This window comes from Lissotriton helveticus, chromosome 12 (assembly GCF_964261635.1).
Source record: "Lissotriton helveticus chromosome 12, aLisHel1.1, whole genome shotgun sequence".
NCBI lineage: Eukaryota > Metazoa > Chordata > Amphibia > Caudata > Salamandridae > Lissotriton > Lissotriton helveticus.
This window is the reverse complement of record NC_136073.1, coordinates 22,649,182-22,666,776: the sequence shown is the minus strand read 5'-3', so window position 1 is coordinate 22,666,776 and position 17,595 is coordinate 22,649,182. Positions and strand designations below refer to the sequence as shown.

General features: G+C 51.1%; 1 protein-coding gene across 6 annotated transcripts in view; it reads left to right on the top strand.

The window, feature by feature from the left end:
- Positions 1–17,595, top strand: part of GATAD2A (GATA zinc finger domain containing 2A) — a 283,083-nt gene that overhangs the window by 99,916 nt on the left and 165,572 nt on the right. The window contains exon 1 of one of the 6 annotated variants that reach the window (XM_078670397.1): positions 8,125–8,262. The exons of 3 other annotated variants lie outside the window; for them this stretch is intronic. In XM_078670397.1, coding sequence (XP_078526523.1) covers positions 8,260–8,262 — 3 coding nt within the window. In that variant the 5' untranslated portion in view covers positions 8,125–8,259. Of the gene's footprint in view, positions 1–8,124; positions 8,263–8,696; positions 8,851–17,595 lie in introns of those variants that run through there. 2 more of the 6 variants (XM_078670400.1, XM_078670401.1) reach the window with 2 other exon arrangements.

Here is a 17,595-nt window from a genome sequence, read left to right as displayed (position 1 = left end):
AGTTCTGAAGATGGCCGGTCCCTCGAGGTCTCGTCGCACCCACGGATCACAGCTGGGCTGATGATGTAGGTTGAGGTCAGAGGTGCCAGGGAAGCCGGTTCTCGTCGTGCTGGAGCAGTCTTGATCCGGAGGAGAGACTGGCAACAAACCGCGATGCTTGGTTAATGCCTGCTGCTGCAGGGTGACTACTCCTTAGTCACAAGGGAGAAATCTTGAGAAGAGTCTTGAGTTCTTCGTGTAGAAGGTCGGTTCAGGATTCAAAGATTGATCTAATTTGGAAGGGGGCCAGTTCCTACCTTTATCCTGCAAAAAGGGGCTGGCACGTGACTAAGTCCTGCCCTATGGGTGGGACTAGGAGGGGGGTGGTTACACCCCTCTCCTTTGGCGGGCTTTCCCCAGATCAGGGGCTGGAGTGCCCCTGGAACTGGTTCCAGCCGGCCTATGCACAGTGAGCACCGGGGTGCCACTTGCAGTCACCTTCCTCTAAAGCCCTGCCTACCTAGGATACACAAAATCCTGTCTGGGACGGTGCTGGCACCGCCCCTGGCAGGAAACCCTTTGTCCTTGCCTCCTGGGCTGGGAGGACTCCCAGCAGCAGGAGGGCAGACTTGTGTCTCGGTGGCAGCATCCATTTTGTGGAGCTAAGGCTCTGTCTGACTTTAACCGGGGTTACAGGTTACATACATGTCGTGTCCCTCTAGAAGGGTGGAATGCTAACCCCGTCGCCAGAATTGGCGAGGGGTTAGTATCCCAATTCGTATGACACCTTACTCGACATGTTTTTTTCAAAACTGTATTTATTAGAAGTTCAAGCAAATCAAGTGCACAGCTCTCCAAGAGCAGGAGAGCACGTCAATATGCAAATTACAGCAGAATATACGTATGGCTCAAACCTATGACTAACCCCTACCCGCCCCATTATCCCCCCCACAACTGCAACAGTCCCAACTACCCACCCCTTATCCCACCCCAACCCGATGCACGTGATCACAATCAGCTGCAGTATACAAGAGGAAACACACTAAGTGTCTTGGAACTTTCCAGGCCCCGAGGTCTCAATCATCGGACAGATCACCATCCGTTTCAGCGGGAGGATCCAATGTCAGGTCTCTGTAGTCCGCCCACCGCTTCCAGATCTTGTAATGCTTCCGAGGGCAGCCCCTGGCTTCAAACACCGGCTTTTCCAGCCCCATGAGGAAGTCTAAGCCCGCCTTCCAAGCGTTAAGCGGGGGGGCGCGGTCACTCTTCCAGGCCCTCGCCAGATCCCTCTTGGCCACAACAAGGCCTAACAGAAGGAGATGGCGCTTATAGATGTTACCACCCACTTGATCCAGGATATGAAGAAGACCCAACCTAGGTGTACGAGGTAGCTCCCATCCCAGCACCTCCGACAGGCAGTCCCACACTCCACCCCAGAACCGGACCAGGCCCACACACGACCACACAGTGTGCACCAATGTGCCTCTCTCAGCCCCACAGCGCAAGCAATCAGGGGAAGCAATCAGGCCCGCCCTCCACAGTCTCTCTCTAGTGTAATAGGCCCGATGTAAATATTTATATTGTATGAATCGCAGCCGCACTGCTATAGCTGTGCCCCGGGGGGATTCCAACGCCTCTCTCCAGTCATCCTCATCCAGCGGACCAACATCCACCTCCCAAGAGGCCTTCAGCGACACCAGGGAAGAGGAGCAGTGAGTGACCAGTATTTGGTAGATTTTCGAGACTTTTTTATCCCCTAGGTCTCCCATGAAAAGCTTAGCCTCCACGGGGCTAAAGTCTGGAAGCTGGTCCAGCTCCACCAGACTCGGCGCCAGAGCATGACGAAGCTGTAGGTACTTAAAAAACTGGGTCTTAGGCATCGCAAATTCGGCGCTGAGCGCTTCAAAGGATTTAAGGGTAGTCCCGGTAAGTATATTACCAAGTGACGAGATCCCTATGGAATCCCAGCCACCAAACCCCTGCAGGGAAGCCAGTGCAGGGAGCTGCCCGTTGTTCCACAGCGGAGTTTCGGCCGTCAGCCGTCCCCACCAGCCCATTCGACGCAGTGCCTGCCTCCATATCAGGAAGACCACTTGAGTCGCATGCGGCAGCGACTTCCGCCGCCTGGTCGAATACAAGAGGGTATGGAGCGTGGCATCACCCATCAGAAAACGTTCTAGGGCATACGCCGGATCATCACGGCCACCGTACCACCACTCATTTAAGACCAGCAAATGAGAGGCTTGATAGTAGGACAATATGTCTGACGTCGCGAGACCTCCACAGTATGTGGACAAAAAGCAGGTCCGCAGTGCCACCCTAGAAGCACCCCCAGCCCATAGAAACTGGCCCAATAAGGAGTTTACACGCCGGAACCACTGCGGGTCCACTCTGTACGGATGGTTTTGTAGCTGGTATAGCAGTCTAGGGAGGGCCACCATCTTAAAAATAGCAGATCTGCCATAGATATTCAGAGGCATGCGCGACCACGTTTTGACGTCGGATTGAACCCTGTCCCACACCGGTTGTATATTACGCTCCCACGCAATATCAGCAGACTCCGACAGGAAGACTCCGAGATATTTCAGGCCACCGATCGCCACCTGTAGATCCATTGCCCAAGGAGACACGTCGCGCCGGCCCCCTAGTATCCAGAGAGTCGATTTACGCGGGTTAAGGTAGAGTCCCGAGACGTCCCCGAAAATGCGCATTATCTCCAAAATACGCGGGCCTGAACGATCAAGGTCTGTCAAAAAGAAAAGAACATCATCCGCATACAGTGCGATTCTGTCCGTGAGGCTCGCACTCCATACAAAGCCACGAAGCTGCGCGTCAATGCGCACCCAGGCTGCCAGCGGCTCCATGACTAGCGCAAAGAGATACGGGGACAGGGGGCACCCCTGCCGGGTCCCCCTAGCAATCGGGAATTTCTCCGAAATGGCGCCCGAGACACGCACCGAGGCTGTGATGTCGGTGTACAACAGCTTGACATACGAGACAAAAACCGGACCTAAGTTGAGGCGTGGTAACAGAGCAAAGAGGTACGTCCAGCTGACAGAATCAAACGCTCTGTCGATGTCCGCCAGTAGGAGCGCCGCCCGCTCCCCAGTCGCCCCCATCGCACCCACCGCTACCTGTGCCCGTCTGATATTGTGCCTTGTCGCTCTGCCCGGCATAAATCCCGCCTGATCCGGGTGGACCAGCTCTGCAACATACGGGAGAAGACGATTTGCCAACGCCTTAGCCAACAATTTGGCCTCAAAATTAATAAGGGAAATCGGGCGATACGACTCGTGTCTGTCAGGGGGCCTGCCCGGTTTCAGGAACACCACTATTTCAGCGTGACGCCAGTCATCCGGCAAGCAACCACCTTCCCGCGCCGCCTCCAAAGCCAGCCGATAGTGCGGTCCCAGCTGCAAATGAAATTTCTTGTAGAATTCACTGGGAAAGCCACTCGGTCCAGGCGCCTTGCCCGTGTTAAGTTGTCCTAGCGCGTCGCCCAGTTCCTCCGCCGACAGGGGAAGGTCTAGAGCTGTCTTGGCCTCATCCGATATCACCCGGGGGGGAAGGTCAGCTATGAATTTGTCAATTGCCTCCGGTGGGAGACAATCACGCGAAGCGTATTGTGCCCTATAATAGTCGGCAAAACTCGTCGCAAGCGCAGCAGGGTCCGTCATGGCAATCCCCTCCCCGTCGGTAAGGCCCGGCAGAGAGATCGGCTGTAGAGTTTGCTGACACAGTCGGTGGAGCATAGTGCATGATTTGTCGCCCCACTGGTACACCCTACTCCGCGTGGCCAGCCAGGCTTGCCGAGCCTCGTCCAGTAGGATCGAAGCATAGGATCGCTGTGCCTGGAGAAGTAGCCTGAGCGCCACATCTCCTGCATCTCCACTACACTGCCCCTCCAAAGCTCTCACCGCAGCCGCAGCCGCTACAGTGGCCTCCTGACGCTTCCGACGGGCGGCAGCACACCAGGCGATGTCCACGCCCCGCAGCGTGGGTTTCATGGCCTCCCAGACCGTCACGCTGTCCATGTCTTCGGTCAAATTCTCCCGCCAATATTGGGCTATCGCACCGCGCATGTGGGTCGTATATTCCGTCCGTTGGAGATGCCACGAAGACATCCGCCAACGGAACGGCTGATGGGATTTACACAGTGCAATCCGCACTGCGACTGGGGAATGGTCCGACAATCCTCGAGGTTGGATCACGGCCTGCTTCACCCTATCGAGGATTACTCGACATGTTTTGATAAACCGATACCAGAGTTGGCATTTAACCGCGAGGATTATAATGCACTTAAGAGTATATGGTATGCGATATCATGGAAACGGCTAAGGGATGGGTCCCGAAAGCCGCAGACAGGCCCAGCTCATGCCAGAGCACTATCTCGCACGATTCCAAGCACTCTGCCTTCAGGATTGTCAAGGCCTGCCATAGGAGTGACTGATAGGAGATCTGTGTGCCCATTTAGGTTTAGATATAGGAATACTATATCTACAGCAGAGGGTGAGTACACCACTTTGCCCCAGCTGTCAAGCAGCCAGTTGTGTCTGATTTAGTTAGTCAGCCCAGGGGTGGCATAATACATGCTGCAGCCCCTGGGAGACTTCTGGGTGCACCTCAGCCCTGGGTACAGGGACTTGGTGAGGGCCCAGTGCCAATTCAGTACCTGGGTACAATTTGGAGTAGAGAGAACAGCTAGGCTGTGGGTCTGATTAGCAGGCCCACAGCCAGGGAAAGTCGTAAACCAGTGAAGCAAAAAGCAAAAATCTGGGTGATCATAGGATTGCAGACCCTACTCTCCTACACCCATCTCTTAATTCTGCCTTTAAATCATTGGTTCTGTTGAAGCCCATCGTCGATGACCGCTGAGCTTTTCTTGGTTCTCTGCTGGTCCTACAAGCAGGCTGCCTCGTGTTCTCAACGGTGTCCAGGGGTGCCTGCATATACGAAGGCCCTTCAGACAGCTTGCACCCTGCTGTCCAGTTTCACAATTCGTAGTGTTAGTGCAGTGAGCGGGAAGAGGACTCCACTCTGAAAGGCAACCGAGAGGGCCCTGAGCTGTCTATGGTGGCGTGGGCGTGGCAGGAAGTGTCTGCTGCAGCAAGGTAGTCTGGTGGGAAGCATGGAGTCCCTTCTGTGGAGGCAGGAGGAAGTCTCTGCAGGCATGGAGTAGTGCGCACCTACTGTAGTGTGAGGGCTGGAGGTGTCTGTGATGGGGTAGTGCGCACCTACTGTGTGACGGCTGGAGGTGTCTGTGATGGAGTGGTGCGCACCTACTTTTGTGTGAGGGCTGGAGGTGTCTGTGATCGAGTGGTGTGCACCTACTGTTGTGTGAGGGCTGGAGGTGTTTGTGATGGAGTAGTGCGCACCTACTGTAGTGTGAGGGCTGGAGGTGTTTGTGATGGAGTAGTGCGCACCTACTGTAGTGTGAGGGCTGGAGGTGTCTGTGATGGGGTAGTGCGCACCTACTGTGTGACGGCTGGAGGTGTCTGTGATGGAGTGGTGCGCACCTACTTTTGTGTGAGGGCTGGAGGTGTCTGTGATCGAGTGGTGTGCACCTACTGTTGTGTGAGGGCTGGAGGTGTTTGTGATGGAGTAGTGCGCACCTACTGTAGTGTGAGGGCTGGAGGTGTTTGTGATGGAGTAGTGCGCACCTACTGTAGTGTGAGGGCTGGAGGTGTCTGATGGAGTAGTGCGCACCTACTGTGTGACGGTTGGAGGTGTCTGTGATGGAGTGGTGTGCACCTACTGTTGTGTGAGGGCTGGAGGTGTCTGATGGACTAGGCAGGTAGTGCGCACCTACTGTTGTGTGAGGGCTGGAGGTGTCTGTGATGGAGTAGACAGGTGGTGCGCACCTACTGTTTGAGGGCTGGAGGTGTCTGTGATGGAGTAGACAGGTAGTGCGCACCTACTCTTGTGTGAGGGCTGGAGGTGTCTCTGATGGAGTAGGCAGGTAGTGCGCACCTACTCTTGTGTGAGGGGTGGAGGTGTCTGGTGGAGTAGGCATCTAGTGGGTGCCTACTGTTGTGTGAGGGCTGGAGGTGTCTGTGATGGAGTAGGCAGGTAGTGCGCACCTACTCTTGTGTGAGGGGTGGAGGTGTCTGGTGGAGTAGGCATCTAGTGAGTGCCTACTGTTGTTTGAGGGCTGGAGGTGTCTGTGATGGAGTAGGCAGGTAGTGCGCACCTACTCTTGTGTGAGGGCTGGAGGTGTCTCTGATGGAGTAGGCAGGTAGTGCGCACCTACTCTTGTGTGAGGGGTGGAGGTGTCTGGTGGAGTAGGCATCTAGTGAGTGCCTACTGTTGTGTGAGGGCTGGAGGTGTCTGTGATGGAGTAGACAGGTAGTGCGCACCTACTCTTGTGTGAGGGGTGGAGGTGTCTGTGATGGAGTAGGCAGGTAGTGCGCACCTACTCTTGTGTGAGGGGTGGAGGTGTCTGGTGGAGTAGGCATCTAGTGAGTGCCTACTGTTGTGTGAGGGCTGGAGGTGTCTGTGATGGAGTAGGCAGGTAGTGCGCACCTACTCTTGTGTGAGGGGTGGAGGTGTCTGGTGGAGTAGTGCGCACCTACTGTGTGACGGTTGGAGGTGTCTGTGATGGAGTGGTGTGCACCTACTGTTGTGTGAGGGCTGGAGGTGTCTGATGGACTAGGCAGGTAGTGCGCACCTACTGTTGTGTGAGGGCTGGAGGTGTCTGTGATGGAGTAGACAGGTGGTGCGCACCTACTGTTTGAGGGCTGGAGGTGTCTGTGATGGAGTAGACAGGTAGTGCGCACCTACTCTTGTGTGAGGGCTGGAGGTGTCTCTGATGGAGTAGGCAGGTAGTGCGCACCTACTCTTGTGTGAGGGCTGGAGGTGTCTGTGATGGAGTAGGCAGGTAGTGCGCACCTACTCTTGTGTGAGGGGTGGAGGTGTCTGGTGGAGTAGGCATCTAGTGAGTGCCTACTGTTGTTTGAGGGCTGGAGGTGTCTGTGATGGAGTAGGCAGGTAGTGCGCACCTACTCTTGTGTGAGGGCTGGAGGTGTCTCTGATGGAGTAGGCAGGTAGTGCGCACCTACTCTTGTGTGAGGGGTGGAGGTGTCTGGTGGAGTAGGCATCTAGTGAGTGCCTACTGTTGTGTGAGGGCTGGAGGTGTCTGTGATGGAGTAGACAGGTAGTGCGCACCTACTCTTGTGTGAGGGGTGGAGGTGTCTGTGATGGAGTAGGCAGGTAGTGCGCACCTACTCTTGTGTGAGGGGTGGAGGTGTCTGGTGGAGTAGGCATCTAGTGAGTGCCTACTGTTGTGTGAGGGCTGGAGGTGTCTGTGATGGAGTAGGCAGGTAGTGCGCACCTACTCTTGTGTGAGGGGTGGAGGTGTCTGGTGGAGTAGGCATCTAGTGAGTGCCTACTGTTGTGTGAGGGCTGGAGGTGTCTGTGATGGAGTAGGCAGGTAGTGCGCACCTACTCTTGTGTGAGGGCTGGAGGTGTCTGTGATGGAGTAGACAGGTGGTGCGCACCTACTGTTTGAGGGCTGGAGGTGTCTGTGATGGAGTAGACAGGTAGTGCGCACCTACTCTTGTGTGAGGGCTGGAGGTGTCTCTGATGGAGTAGGCAGGTAGTGCGCACCTACTCTTGTGTGAGGGGTGGAGGTGTCTGGTGGAGTAGGCATCTAGTGAGTGCCTACTGTTGTGTGAGGGCTGGAGGTGTCTGTGATGGAGTAGGCAGGTAGTGCGCACCTACTCTTGTGTGAGGGGTGGAGGTGTCTGGTGGAGTAGGCATCTAGTGAGTGCCTACTCTTGTGTGAGGGCTGGAGGTGTCTGTGATGGAGTAGGCAGGTAGTGCGCACCTACTCTTGTGTGAGGGCTGGAGGTGTCTCTGATGGAGTAGGCAGGTAGTGCGCACCTACTGTTGAGGCAGCCGGGAAGGAGGGTACATGCAGGGCCGGGGAGAGCCGTCGTGTCGGGCGTTGCATCTCGTTCCCCTGCCCCCACCCTCCCGGCACCAGCTGCCCTCGCCCGGGCCCTCGGGGTGCCGCAGCTGCCGCGGGGTGCTCTGCTCACCTCTTCCCTTCCCCCACCCGTGTCCAGGGCGCATTGTCACTTCCTGGACCGAGCGGAGTTCTGCAGTCTGAGGCTCCTCTTTCAGGAAGTGCCCGGGCCTTGGGGTGAGGGTGGGCGGGGGCGCAGCAGCCCCTGAAGGTGTCAGTCCGGCCACGCGGCCGTCGCCGTGGGCAGGGGGTGCCCGCCGGCCTGATCGAGTTAAAGAAGAGGGCTCCCCAAGGTACAGCGCCTGGTGAATCGGATGGTGAGATAGCTCGAGAGGTTAGGTGCTTGCTGCTGACATCTATCGAGCCTGCGGCTGGGGGCCCGCACCTTTCATCCCTCGGAGGTGGTTGGATTCAGTCGAGTTCAGACATTCATTGCCCCGCTCTGTGCTCTTCCAGGGGGGCAGTGGCTTGTCGCAGACCCTGCCTCCTGTGTTCCTGCCTCTGCGGCTGGTCTAGTGTCCGGCCCGCCTCTTCGGGCGACCATTGATGGCTGCTTTGGGGGGGTCGGTGTTTCACTCTTGCTCTCAGCCCGACAGTCACGTGGGGAGACCGTTTCCCGGAATGGGTTGTGCTTCCAGCCTTGTGGTCAGCCTCTGAAGGGATGGCATGGCTGCCTCGAGATGCCCAGCTCCAGGGCTCTGTTCTCCCCTCCGGCTAGCCCCGCAGGGGCAGCGTGTTTGCATGTATCCCGGCTCCCCTCGCCTGACCAGGATGTGGCTGCGTGGTGGGAACATCTGGTCGCCTTCCAGATCTGGAACAAACGGAGCGCGGCAGTGAGCACTGTAACATCCAATCTTGGGTGTGACCCTCCGATATGTGGCAGTTACTGAGCACGAGTCGTGTGGGTGTGTGTTTCAGCTCTCTGGAGTGTTTTCGGAATTTACCCGGTTTACTGCTGTGTCGGTAAATAAATCAGGGTGGGTCTGAGACTGGGGACAAGGTGGAGCTGGAAGGAATGGGGTTAACAGGGCTCTTCTCACAGCAGGACTCTGTACATAGAGGTCTAGTTTTATTTCTAGCGTCAACACATTGACTGCCTTGCTTATGTACCAGTAACATTGAGCCTCTGTGCACTTCATTTACCACACACAAAGATGATGGACGGAATGTTGGAACATTGTGAAACATTCACCCCAAGTCGCAGATCTGGGTTTAATCCATTGTTATTTTGCTTGCCACGCCATTCCGGTTTGGACACAGTCATATACAAATCAGCCTTTACCCTGTTCCTCATGTGAACAGTCCAGCCTGAACTGCCAGGTCAGGTCCTCCCTGGACGGAAAACCAGCATCCTGGAACCGGTTTCGGGGCACCACCCTGGGTGGGTTCTTCAGACAGTCCAGTGGGGCTACTTCCTCCCCTTCGAGACTACCCCCTCCCTCCATGCCTCCAACTTATGACCTGCTGACGGGAGATCACCTGACTGTCACATGACTGTCAAATGACTCTTGGCCAACGAAGCCATAGAGAGGGTTCCAGTGCCTGAAGTAGGCTGTGGTTCCTGCTACTTTATGGTCCTGGAAAAGGGCCTGTGACCTAGTCTGGATCTCCGAGCCCTCGACTACTTCATCAAAAAGGAAAAGTTCAAGATGCTCACTGTGGCTCAGGTCTTGTCTGCCTTAGAACCAGGAGACTGGATGATCATGTTGGACTTGGAGGATGCCTATTTTCAGATTCCCATCCTGCCTGCCAATCAGCGATATCTGTGTTTTTTGGTAGACCAGAAGCAATATCAATTTACTGTGCTCCCCACTGGTCTTACCAGCCCCCCTTGTGTGTTCACTAAGGTGATGGCAGTGGTTGCATCTCATCTGCGAAGATCAGGGTGGCCAGTCATCTCCTACCGACGACTGTCTGCTGAATGCAGTCTCTCCCCCAGACTGTTGTCTCCCTTCTGCAGACTTCAACGAACCATTCGCTGGGTTACACGATCAACGTGCTGAAGTCATACTTTACTCCCTCTCAGACGCTCCCTTTCACTTGTGCTGTTCTAAAGATCTTGCAGTTTAGGGCCCATCTTCCAGAACTGCGAGTCCATGGTATTAAAGCAAGATGCAGACGTTTCAGCCTCTCTCCTGGAATTCGGTGAGAATTACTTTTAGGCTGCTGGGCCTCTTGCATCCTGCTTATGACAGGCCAAGATGGCATATGCTGGCTCTGCAGTGGGACCTAAAGTTGCAGTGTGCGCAGCATCAGGGAAATCTCTCAGGCAGGGTCCAGAACTTGGAGGGAACTGCACAGGACCTGCAGTTGGTGGCTGACCAACCGCGATTGGGTCAAAGGCAGACCCCTCTCCCTTCACCAAGCAGATCATACAGTAGTGACAGATGCATTACTCCTGGGATGTAGCGACCATCTGGGAGTGGTGGAGCTCAGGGGACTCTGGTCTCCGGCAGAATCTGAACACCACATCAACTTGCAAGAGCTGCAAGCAATTTTCAAAACAATTTTGTTTTAGCATTGAAAGCCTTTCTTCCTTCAATCAAGGGAAAGCCGGGTCAAGTGTTTATGGACAACATTACCTCCATGTGGTACTGCAACAAACAAGGCGGGTGGGGTCGTGCACCCTTTGTCAAGAGGCCCTGCTTCTCTGGATGTGGCTGGACACCGGGCGTATCAGTGGTGGTTCAACACCTGGCAGGTTCCCTGAAAGTCAGGGCGGACAAAGTAAGCCGCCAGTGCCTACCAGATCACGAATGGGGTCTCTATCCAGAGGTGGCACAAGGACTCTTTCAGCAGTGGGGAGGGCCGTGGTTTTATCTGTTTGCCGCCGCTGACTACGTTGAATGTCAGCAGTTTGGCACGCCAGAGTTTACAAGGCAGCATTGGTCGGAGACTCTTTTCGTTTTGAGTGGAGCTCCGGCCTCCTGTATGCCTTTCCATCCATACCACTCCTGCCCAGAGTGCTCAAGAAGATCAGGAGCAACTGGGCCAAAGTCATTGTTGTAACTCCGGGCTGGGCACTGAGAGTCTGGTATCCTGAGCGTCTCTTATTGAGCATTGATCCTTCGGTCAGGCTGCCCCATCGGGAGGATCTTCTGTCGCAGCAATAGGGGAGAGTCCTCCACCCGAACCTGCCAACTCAACGCCCTCTTGCATGGAGATTGAGCAGCTGGACAAGTTACTTGCCTTCGGTAGCAACTTATCTGGTAGTGATATGGTCTAGCCGCAGATTCCTTACCGATCCTCCCTGCACTACAGACTGGTTCTTAGTGTCAGGGCTGTTCTCTTTAGGACCCTAGTTCTTCAGAAACACACCGATGTCCATGCACTTCATGGATCCTGGGGTGGAAAGTCATGAAAAGTAACTGGTGTCAGCGTGCTGAGGAGGCACGGACGTCCTAACGACTGAGACGACTCTGTCACGTGGAGCCGATCGATGCCACCTATCGATGGGCAAGGGTATTGCTTGAAGAAAAATCTTAAGGTTCCTGTCGGACTCATTTGGAAATGCAGAGGTAAGGTATCTGCGGCTAGATCATGTTTCTACCAGATGAGGTGTTACCGAAGGTAAGTAACTTGTCCCACAGTTACCCAGTCGCCTTTCTTTTCTTACACAGACCACCTTTTGTGAGTATTGTATTACATCAGTTCTTACTCTGTTCTTGGTCTTTGAGATTTGCTCAAAGGGAGGCATTGATATATTTTTTCCATATATGACCACACTAGAGACTAGTTGATATTTCAGTCCACCACATAAATGCCTGATGCAGCTTAACTCTACTCTACTATATTGCAGTTCCGGTTTTATGCCAAGTAATAGTCAAAAACCGTAGTTATTTATTTTTTTTTGTTTTGTTTCCTGTAGTAGATTTAAGCCTTAAGTATTTGTTTCTGACAAGCTGTGGCGAGGGATGAAAGCCAGGTTGAATTTTTTTTCTAGTTGGCCAATGTCTGTTATTCTCAGACCAGAGTATACATAGTTGTAAGTAGACCGTGACTTCACAGCAGACCAACTAGAACAGTAGTGTGCTACTCGCCAGAAAAGCGCTTCAACATCCCATGAGGAGTAACAAACGCTATATGAATGCAAACCGGTCGAAGCTGCCGATGTCTAGCTGCAAAGCAGCCTTTTTTAATTGGAATATCACTAGTGTTAAATCTATTGTATGGCTTCTTATCTACAGACCCCCTGGTCCACCATGAGCTTTTATTGAAGAACTCTTGGAAATGTTGCCCTCCTACGCTATCTGCTACCCCAATTTTATCCTCTCGGGTGATCTGAATCTTCACCTTGAAGATAAAGGAAGTAAAGAATCTGCGGAGCTGACCCAAGGACTATGGGAGATGGGTCTTAACCAATTGGTCCATACTCCTATGCATAGTAGGGTTCATACGTTGGACAATATTTTTACTAATAGTTCAGAGGCTGAAGCTCTGTTTCCGGTCCCTGTAGTTTGGTCCGACCATTATATTCTCCCTTTCAGGATTATGAATCCTAGAAAGATCCTCTACAAGCAGGGAAAGTAGTCTGATCCCATAATGGTTCTGAAATGGGGCGCTTTATCCCAGGACATCTTTGAGGAGAAACTGGCCTCAACACCCCTGATTTAAGGGCCGAAACTGAGATAGCAGATAATTTATTTTTTCTATGGATCAAGGAGGCAGTGGACTCCTTGATGCCCCTGAAACCATGCAAAAGCACTCGTACAACTGCATCTGCAAAATGGTTCTCTGATGAATTGGCTCACTTGAAAACGGGATGCAAATGCCTTGAACGCCAGTGGAAGAACTACCTTGAGTAAAATAGGCAGAATTACCTAGGGGCTTGACATTTTATCACTAACAGATTAGGAGAGTGCGAAGGGAATTTTATACAGAGCAAAAAATTCCACAAAGAACATCTTCCAGGTAGTCGAACAACTTTCCTCTTTGGAACGTGTGACAGCAGCACTTCCTGCTTCTACGGATCACTCCAATAAGGTTGCAGACTTTTTCTGGGCAAGATGGAAAAAATATATGCCACCTTACCGGAAAGTAGCAGGAATTTTGTCCCTGCTCCTGGAGGTCCCTTGGACCAAAGATAGGGTTGTCTTTCACCCTCCTGTGGAAAGTGAGATCCTGAAGCTGATGGACGTTGTTAAATCAGGGTCGCCTTTGGATCCAGTTCCCCCTAAATTTTTGCGGCGAGGGAAGAAAGTCATTGCTTTGATTCTCACCGCACTACTGAATATGTCCTTCAGCTCGGGGCAGGTTCCCAGCATTTGAAACACGCCATGGTGGTACCATTGCTGAAGAAATCTTCTTTAGACCTGCCCTCCCAGAAAATTTGAGACCGATCTCTCTGCTCCCCTTTGTTGCAAAAATTGCAGAGAAACCTCTAAATCGCAATTTGTCCATGTTATTAGAAGAAAGCCGGGTTCTCCACGACACAGAGACTGGCTTTAGGCCACTTCACATCACTGAGTCGGCCCTTCTCCTGTATGCGGAGGCGCTGAAAACCACAGCTGACTACGAAAGGACAGCTGCAATGATCCTTATTGATATGAGCGCTGGGGTCAGTGGTGGCATCTGGGAGTGGGTGAAAACCTTCCTGCAGAATGGATCCTTCCAGGTTATACAACATCCTTTTAAATAGAGTCTGCCCTCTGTTGCAGGGGCTGCCGCAGGGTTCGGCCCTCAGCCCGACCCTGTTTACTATCTACATGCGACACCTGGCAGACATTGTATTGAGTCATTGGGTAAAGCTGGTGTCATACACCGATGACACTCGGCTGATTGTTACTCTGGAGCAAAAGGAGTCTGGAATGGCATCTGCTTGGGTGCGCTCGTGGACTGGATGAAACGCAGCTGTCTTCAGCTAAATGCAGGGAAGACTGAGGTGATGGTAATTGGAAAACAGCCCTCTCTTCGGTCTCCGCTATGGTGGCCGGAGGAACTGGGACTTAATCCGGTACTGAAAGCTAATGTCAAGAATTTGGGAGTATGGTTTGATGACAATTTGTCTTTCTCTGAGCAGATATCCGCTGTGGCTGGAGGATGCTTCGGCATTCTTAAAATGCACTGAAAATCAAGGACCTACTTCCACCTGACGCTAAAAGAACGATTGTACAGGCCCTTGTTACATCTCGTCTTGACTATTGTAACATATTGTACCTAGGGGTGACCGCCAGAAATTTGAACATCTTGCAGAAGGTCCAAAATGCGGTTGATTCTGAATATCCCCAGGCGGGTATTGGTGGGGGAAGCCCTGATGAAACTTTATTGACTCCATATACAGGCCAGTGTTACTTTTAAGCCCCTATGCTTTGGCCATAGGATCCTTAATCAGAATGGACCGAGATTTCTGCTTCTCCTCCTTACTGCATATTTGCCTGCTCGGGACCCGAGATCGTTGGGCACAGCCAAAGTGATTGTGCCCAGGGTGCGGAATGTTCGAACGGGAGGGAGATCCTTTGGCTTCTTGGCGGATAAGGCATGGAATGATCTGCCTGTGGATCTACGGATGTGTGTATCGGAGACTCTTTTCCTGCAAAAATAAAAAACCTGGCTCTTCAGACACCCAGAAGTAGTGCTTATACTCTGACTGCCGGGCAGTCAGAGGCGTAGGAAGGTTGCTAGCTTAATTCAGTTGTTGGGGTTCTGATGGTGTTCTAGCGCGGGGACACTCCGTTGGAGTAACAAGGCACTTTACAAGCTAAATAATAATAATGAACCTTTCTTCCCCTTCTATCCTTCGCTAGCCTTCTCACTCCAAATAACTGCAGGGCCCGAAAAATCCGCTCGCATATGCGAGCTGAATTTAATGAGGGCAAGCTGTTTCGCCCTTTCTGGCGAGTAGGAAGACAAACTAACTTTTGTCCTATGTCTCTGAAAACGGAGCAAATGTGCCAAGATAACCAGATTTAAAGGCATGTTTATTGCTCACAAAGTTAATCAGCAATAAAGATGCCTTTAAATCTTTTCTTGGCTTTCAGAGACGGAGGTGAAGTAGGTTGCAGTTAGGTCGAGGAGAATTTTCAAGGTACTGGACATGCAGGACTAGTACTATTTTTTGGATTCGAGCCCTGTACTGTCTAATATCCACCACTCCAATTACTTTCATATTTCACCATACTAATTCACTACTAATCCTTTAAGCATTTCCGGAGTAGCATGCTACTGCCCAAAAAAACAAAAAAAAACGCTCCAACACCCCATCAGGGGTAGTAACCAGCGCTATATAAATACAAATCTTTTTTCCTCTTCTATACTTCCGAATCCAAATAACTGACTAACCTATCCACCACTTTAATTACTTTCATATTTCACTATACTAATTCAACACTAATCCTTTATGGGTTCCGGAGTAGCGTGCTACTCGGCGAAAAAGCGTTTCGACGCCTCGTCAGGAGTAGTAAGCGCTATATAAATGCAATTGCAATAAAATATCAACCATTTAACCTTGGGTGATATCTCTCATGGCCATCTCTACTTGGTTATTCTAATATGCCATACTCGGCCGTGGGGGGTAGTGATCACTTTTACTACTTTTAACTATCTCAAAATCCTTCCCGTTAAACCACAATGAAGAGGACAAATGAATCTATGCGATTGTTGTCTGAAGTGAATAGGAAGTATGGGTGCATTTTGTTGGCGTACAAAGCCTTGCCTTTTGCCTCGATTGGGCTAACTTTTATAATATTATGGCTGTGTTTAGTCCTAGTAACATAGCTCACAGGAAGCAGGACTAAAGAGGAGCGTTCCACTAACTATTCTAGTTCTTAAGCTGGTCTCTTTCTGGTATTCAGGTCACCAGGTAAAAAACTATTTTCTTTTGGAAACCCTATTAACCATTCCAAACCGGCATCGTAATCCAGGTTAAGAGACAGGTACACATTAATATAATTCATAGTGAAATTTGAGCATCATTTGCCACAAGACCAATTCTAAGCTAGAGCTCATGGGAGCCTTATCCTTACTACAGTAAATGGTAGATCACTACTTATAAATATTGGCTCTTTCATAGGTTGAACCTACTGCCCTAGACGCATTTTTATCATCTCTCCTGCTTGGTCTCAAACGATATTTACCTCTGGCCAGGAATTTGATTCCTACTCTTAGGTAAGTGTTTTCCAGACGAGTGGAAACGTCTTTTTTCCCCTTTGTAACCCAAGAATGGAATTCTGTTAGGGAAAAATGACCTGATATGTGGCGTTCTGACAACAAACTGACTTTCTCGCTGCTTTTACTAGAGTGCATGTAAGACAGTAGGGGTTCCTTCCAGGTGTTGAAATTCGGTTTGTAAATGTATGTTATTTGAAAACATAAGCATATTAAAAAAAATTATGCAGCAGGCATCTACATTTAGTGCAAGAGTTGGTATCAAATTGTTCTGGTTTTCTGGAGAATCTGTGGCCTTCATTGGGACAGTGGTACCATTTTTTTGGGTCAATGGTGGGTGCATGGTCAATACTTGTAGAACTTGTGCTTGCAGTGGTAGCGTTGCATGTATGGTCTTTGTTAAATTATAAAGTGTTTGTATGTACAGCTATGATAATTATAGATAGATGGGAGCAATGAGGTGCTCAACTGGTGTGGCACGAATTATATTGTCCATTCCTGGTACACTACTGGCAATGTCTACCTGAGCTTGTTTGTGATGGTGCCCCTTCATCCTTCTGTATAACCGTTCCCGCAAGAACTCTTTCCTGAACTGCTCTTCAGGCTTAAATGATAGATCCATCTTTACAGCAGCAAGAGTAACCTTTGGTCTCAAAACTAGCTTAATCATGATGCTTGTCGGTCGACATGTGATTTCATTAATAGATCAACTGAGTTGGTGCAGAAAATGGTGATAGGCAGGATTGAAGTTATTTCATTCATTGATTTTGAAAAAAAATATTTTGGGATTCATCGGTCTATCCTTTCCATGACCAGAAGGTATTGTCATAATGCCAGTGTCGTCCTTCTCCAGAAGGGATGAACGGAGGTGCTATAAGCGCTATTTTTGAGTGCTGAGGTCAGTTTTTCTTTCAGCGCCTTAAGAAACTGATCCAAAGCTGCTAATTTTTCTTCACTGTCTGCCCTTGCTTCATTGAGTCATCCGCCTGCTTCGATGATGAAAATGTTATACATAAGTGTGGTTGTCCGTGTTCCAATGTCAGGTGAATGTATCATCTTGAAAGAATTGGAAGTACATATTCTTGGTCTAAGTCATGAAGGTTGATTGCTGTACCAAGTCAGTTAGTTATTCGTCGATTTGTGCAGTAGGTGTACCAAGTTGCCAATGTATGTATGGAGTGTTTTCGTGGCCTAACTGTACTTCCTCAGCTAGGGCGAGCATCTCCTTCTGTTTGTCCTGACATAATAGAACACGAACTAGTATCACCCTCTAACCCCAAAACAAAGGTGAGTTCAAGATGGCGCCCAAGCAATGTCTTATGCTCGAAGCCCTGGAACAGACGTTAGGGAGGTAGTGGGAGGTCGTTATGTTTATTTGTGACCGACCAGGTTCTGTGTGGCCTTTCTTACTGTCAAGTGATTGAGGAACTGATTCCCCACTAACTCCCATAAAAACGACGTGTTGCAGTGCAATCTGAAGGGGCAGGGCAGGCCCTTGGGGTGCACACAATAAAGCTAGTGGAAATACGTATTTATTTATTTATAAA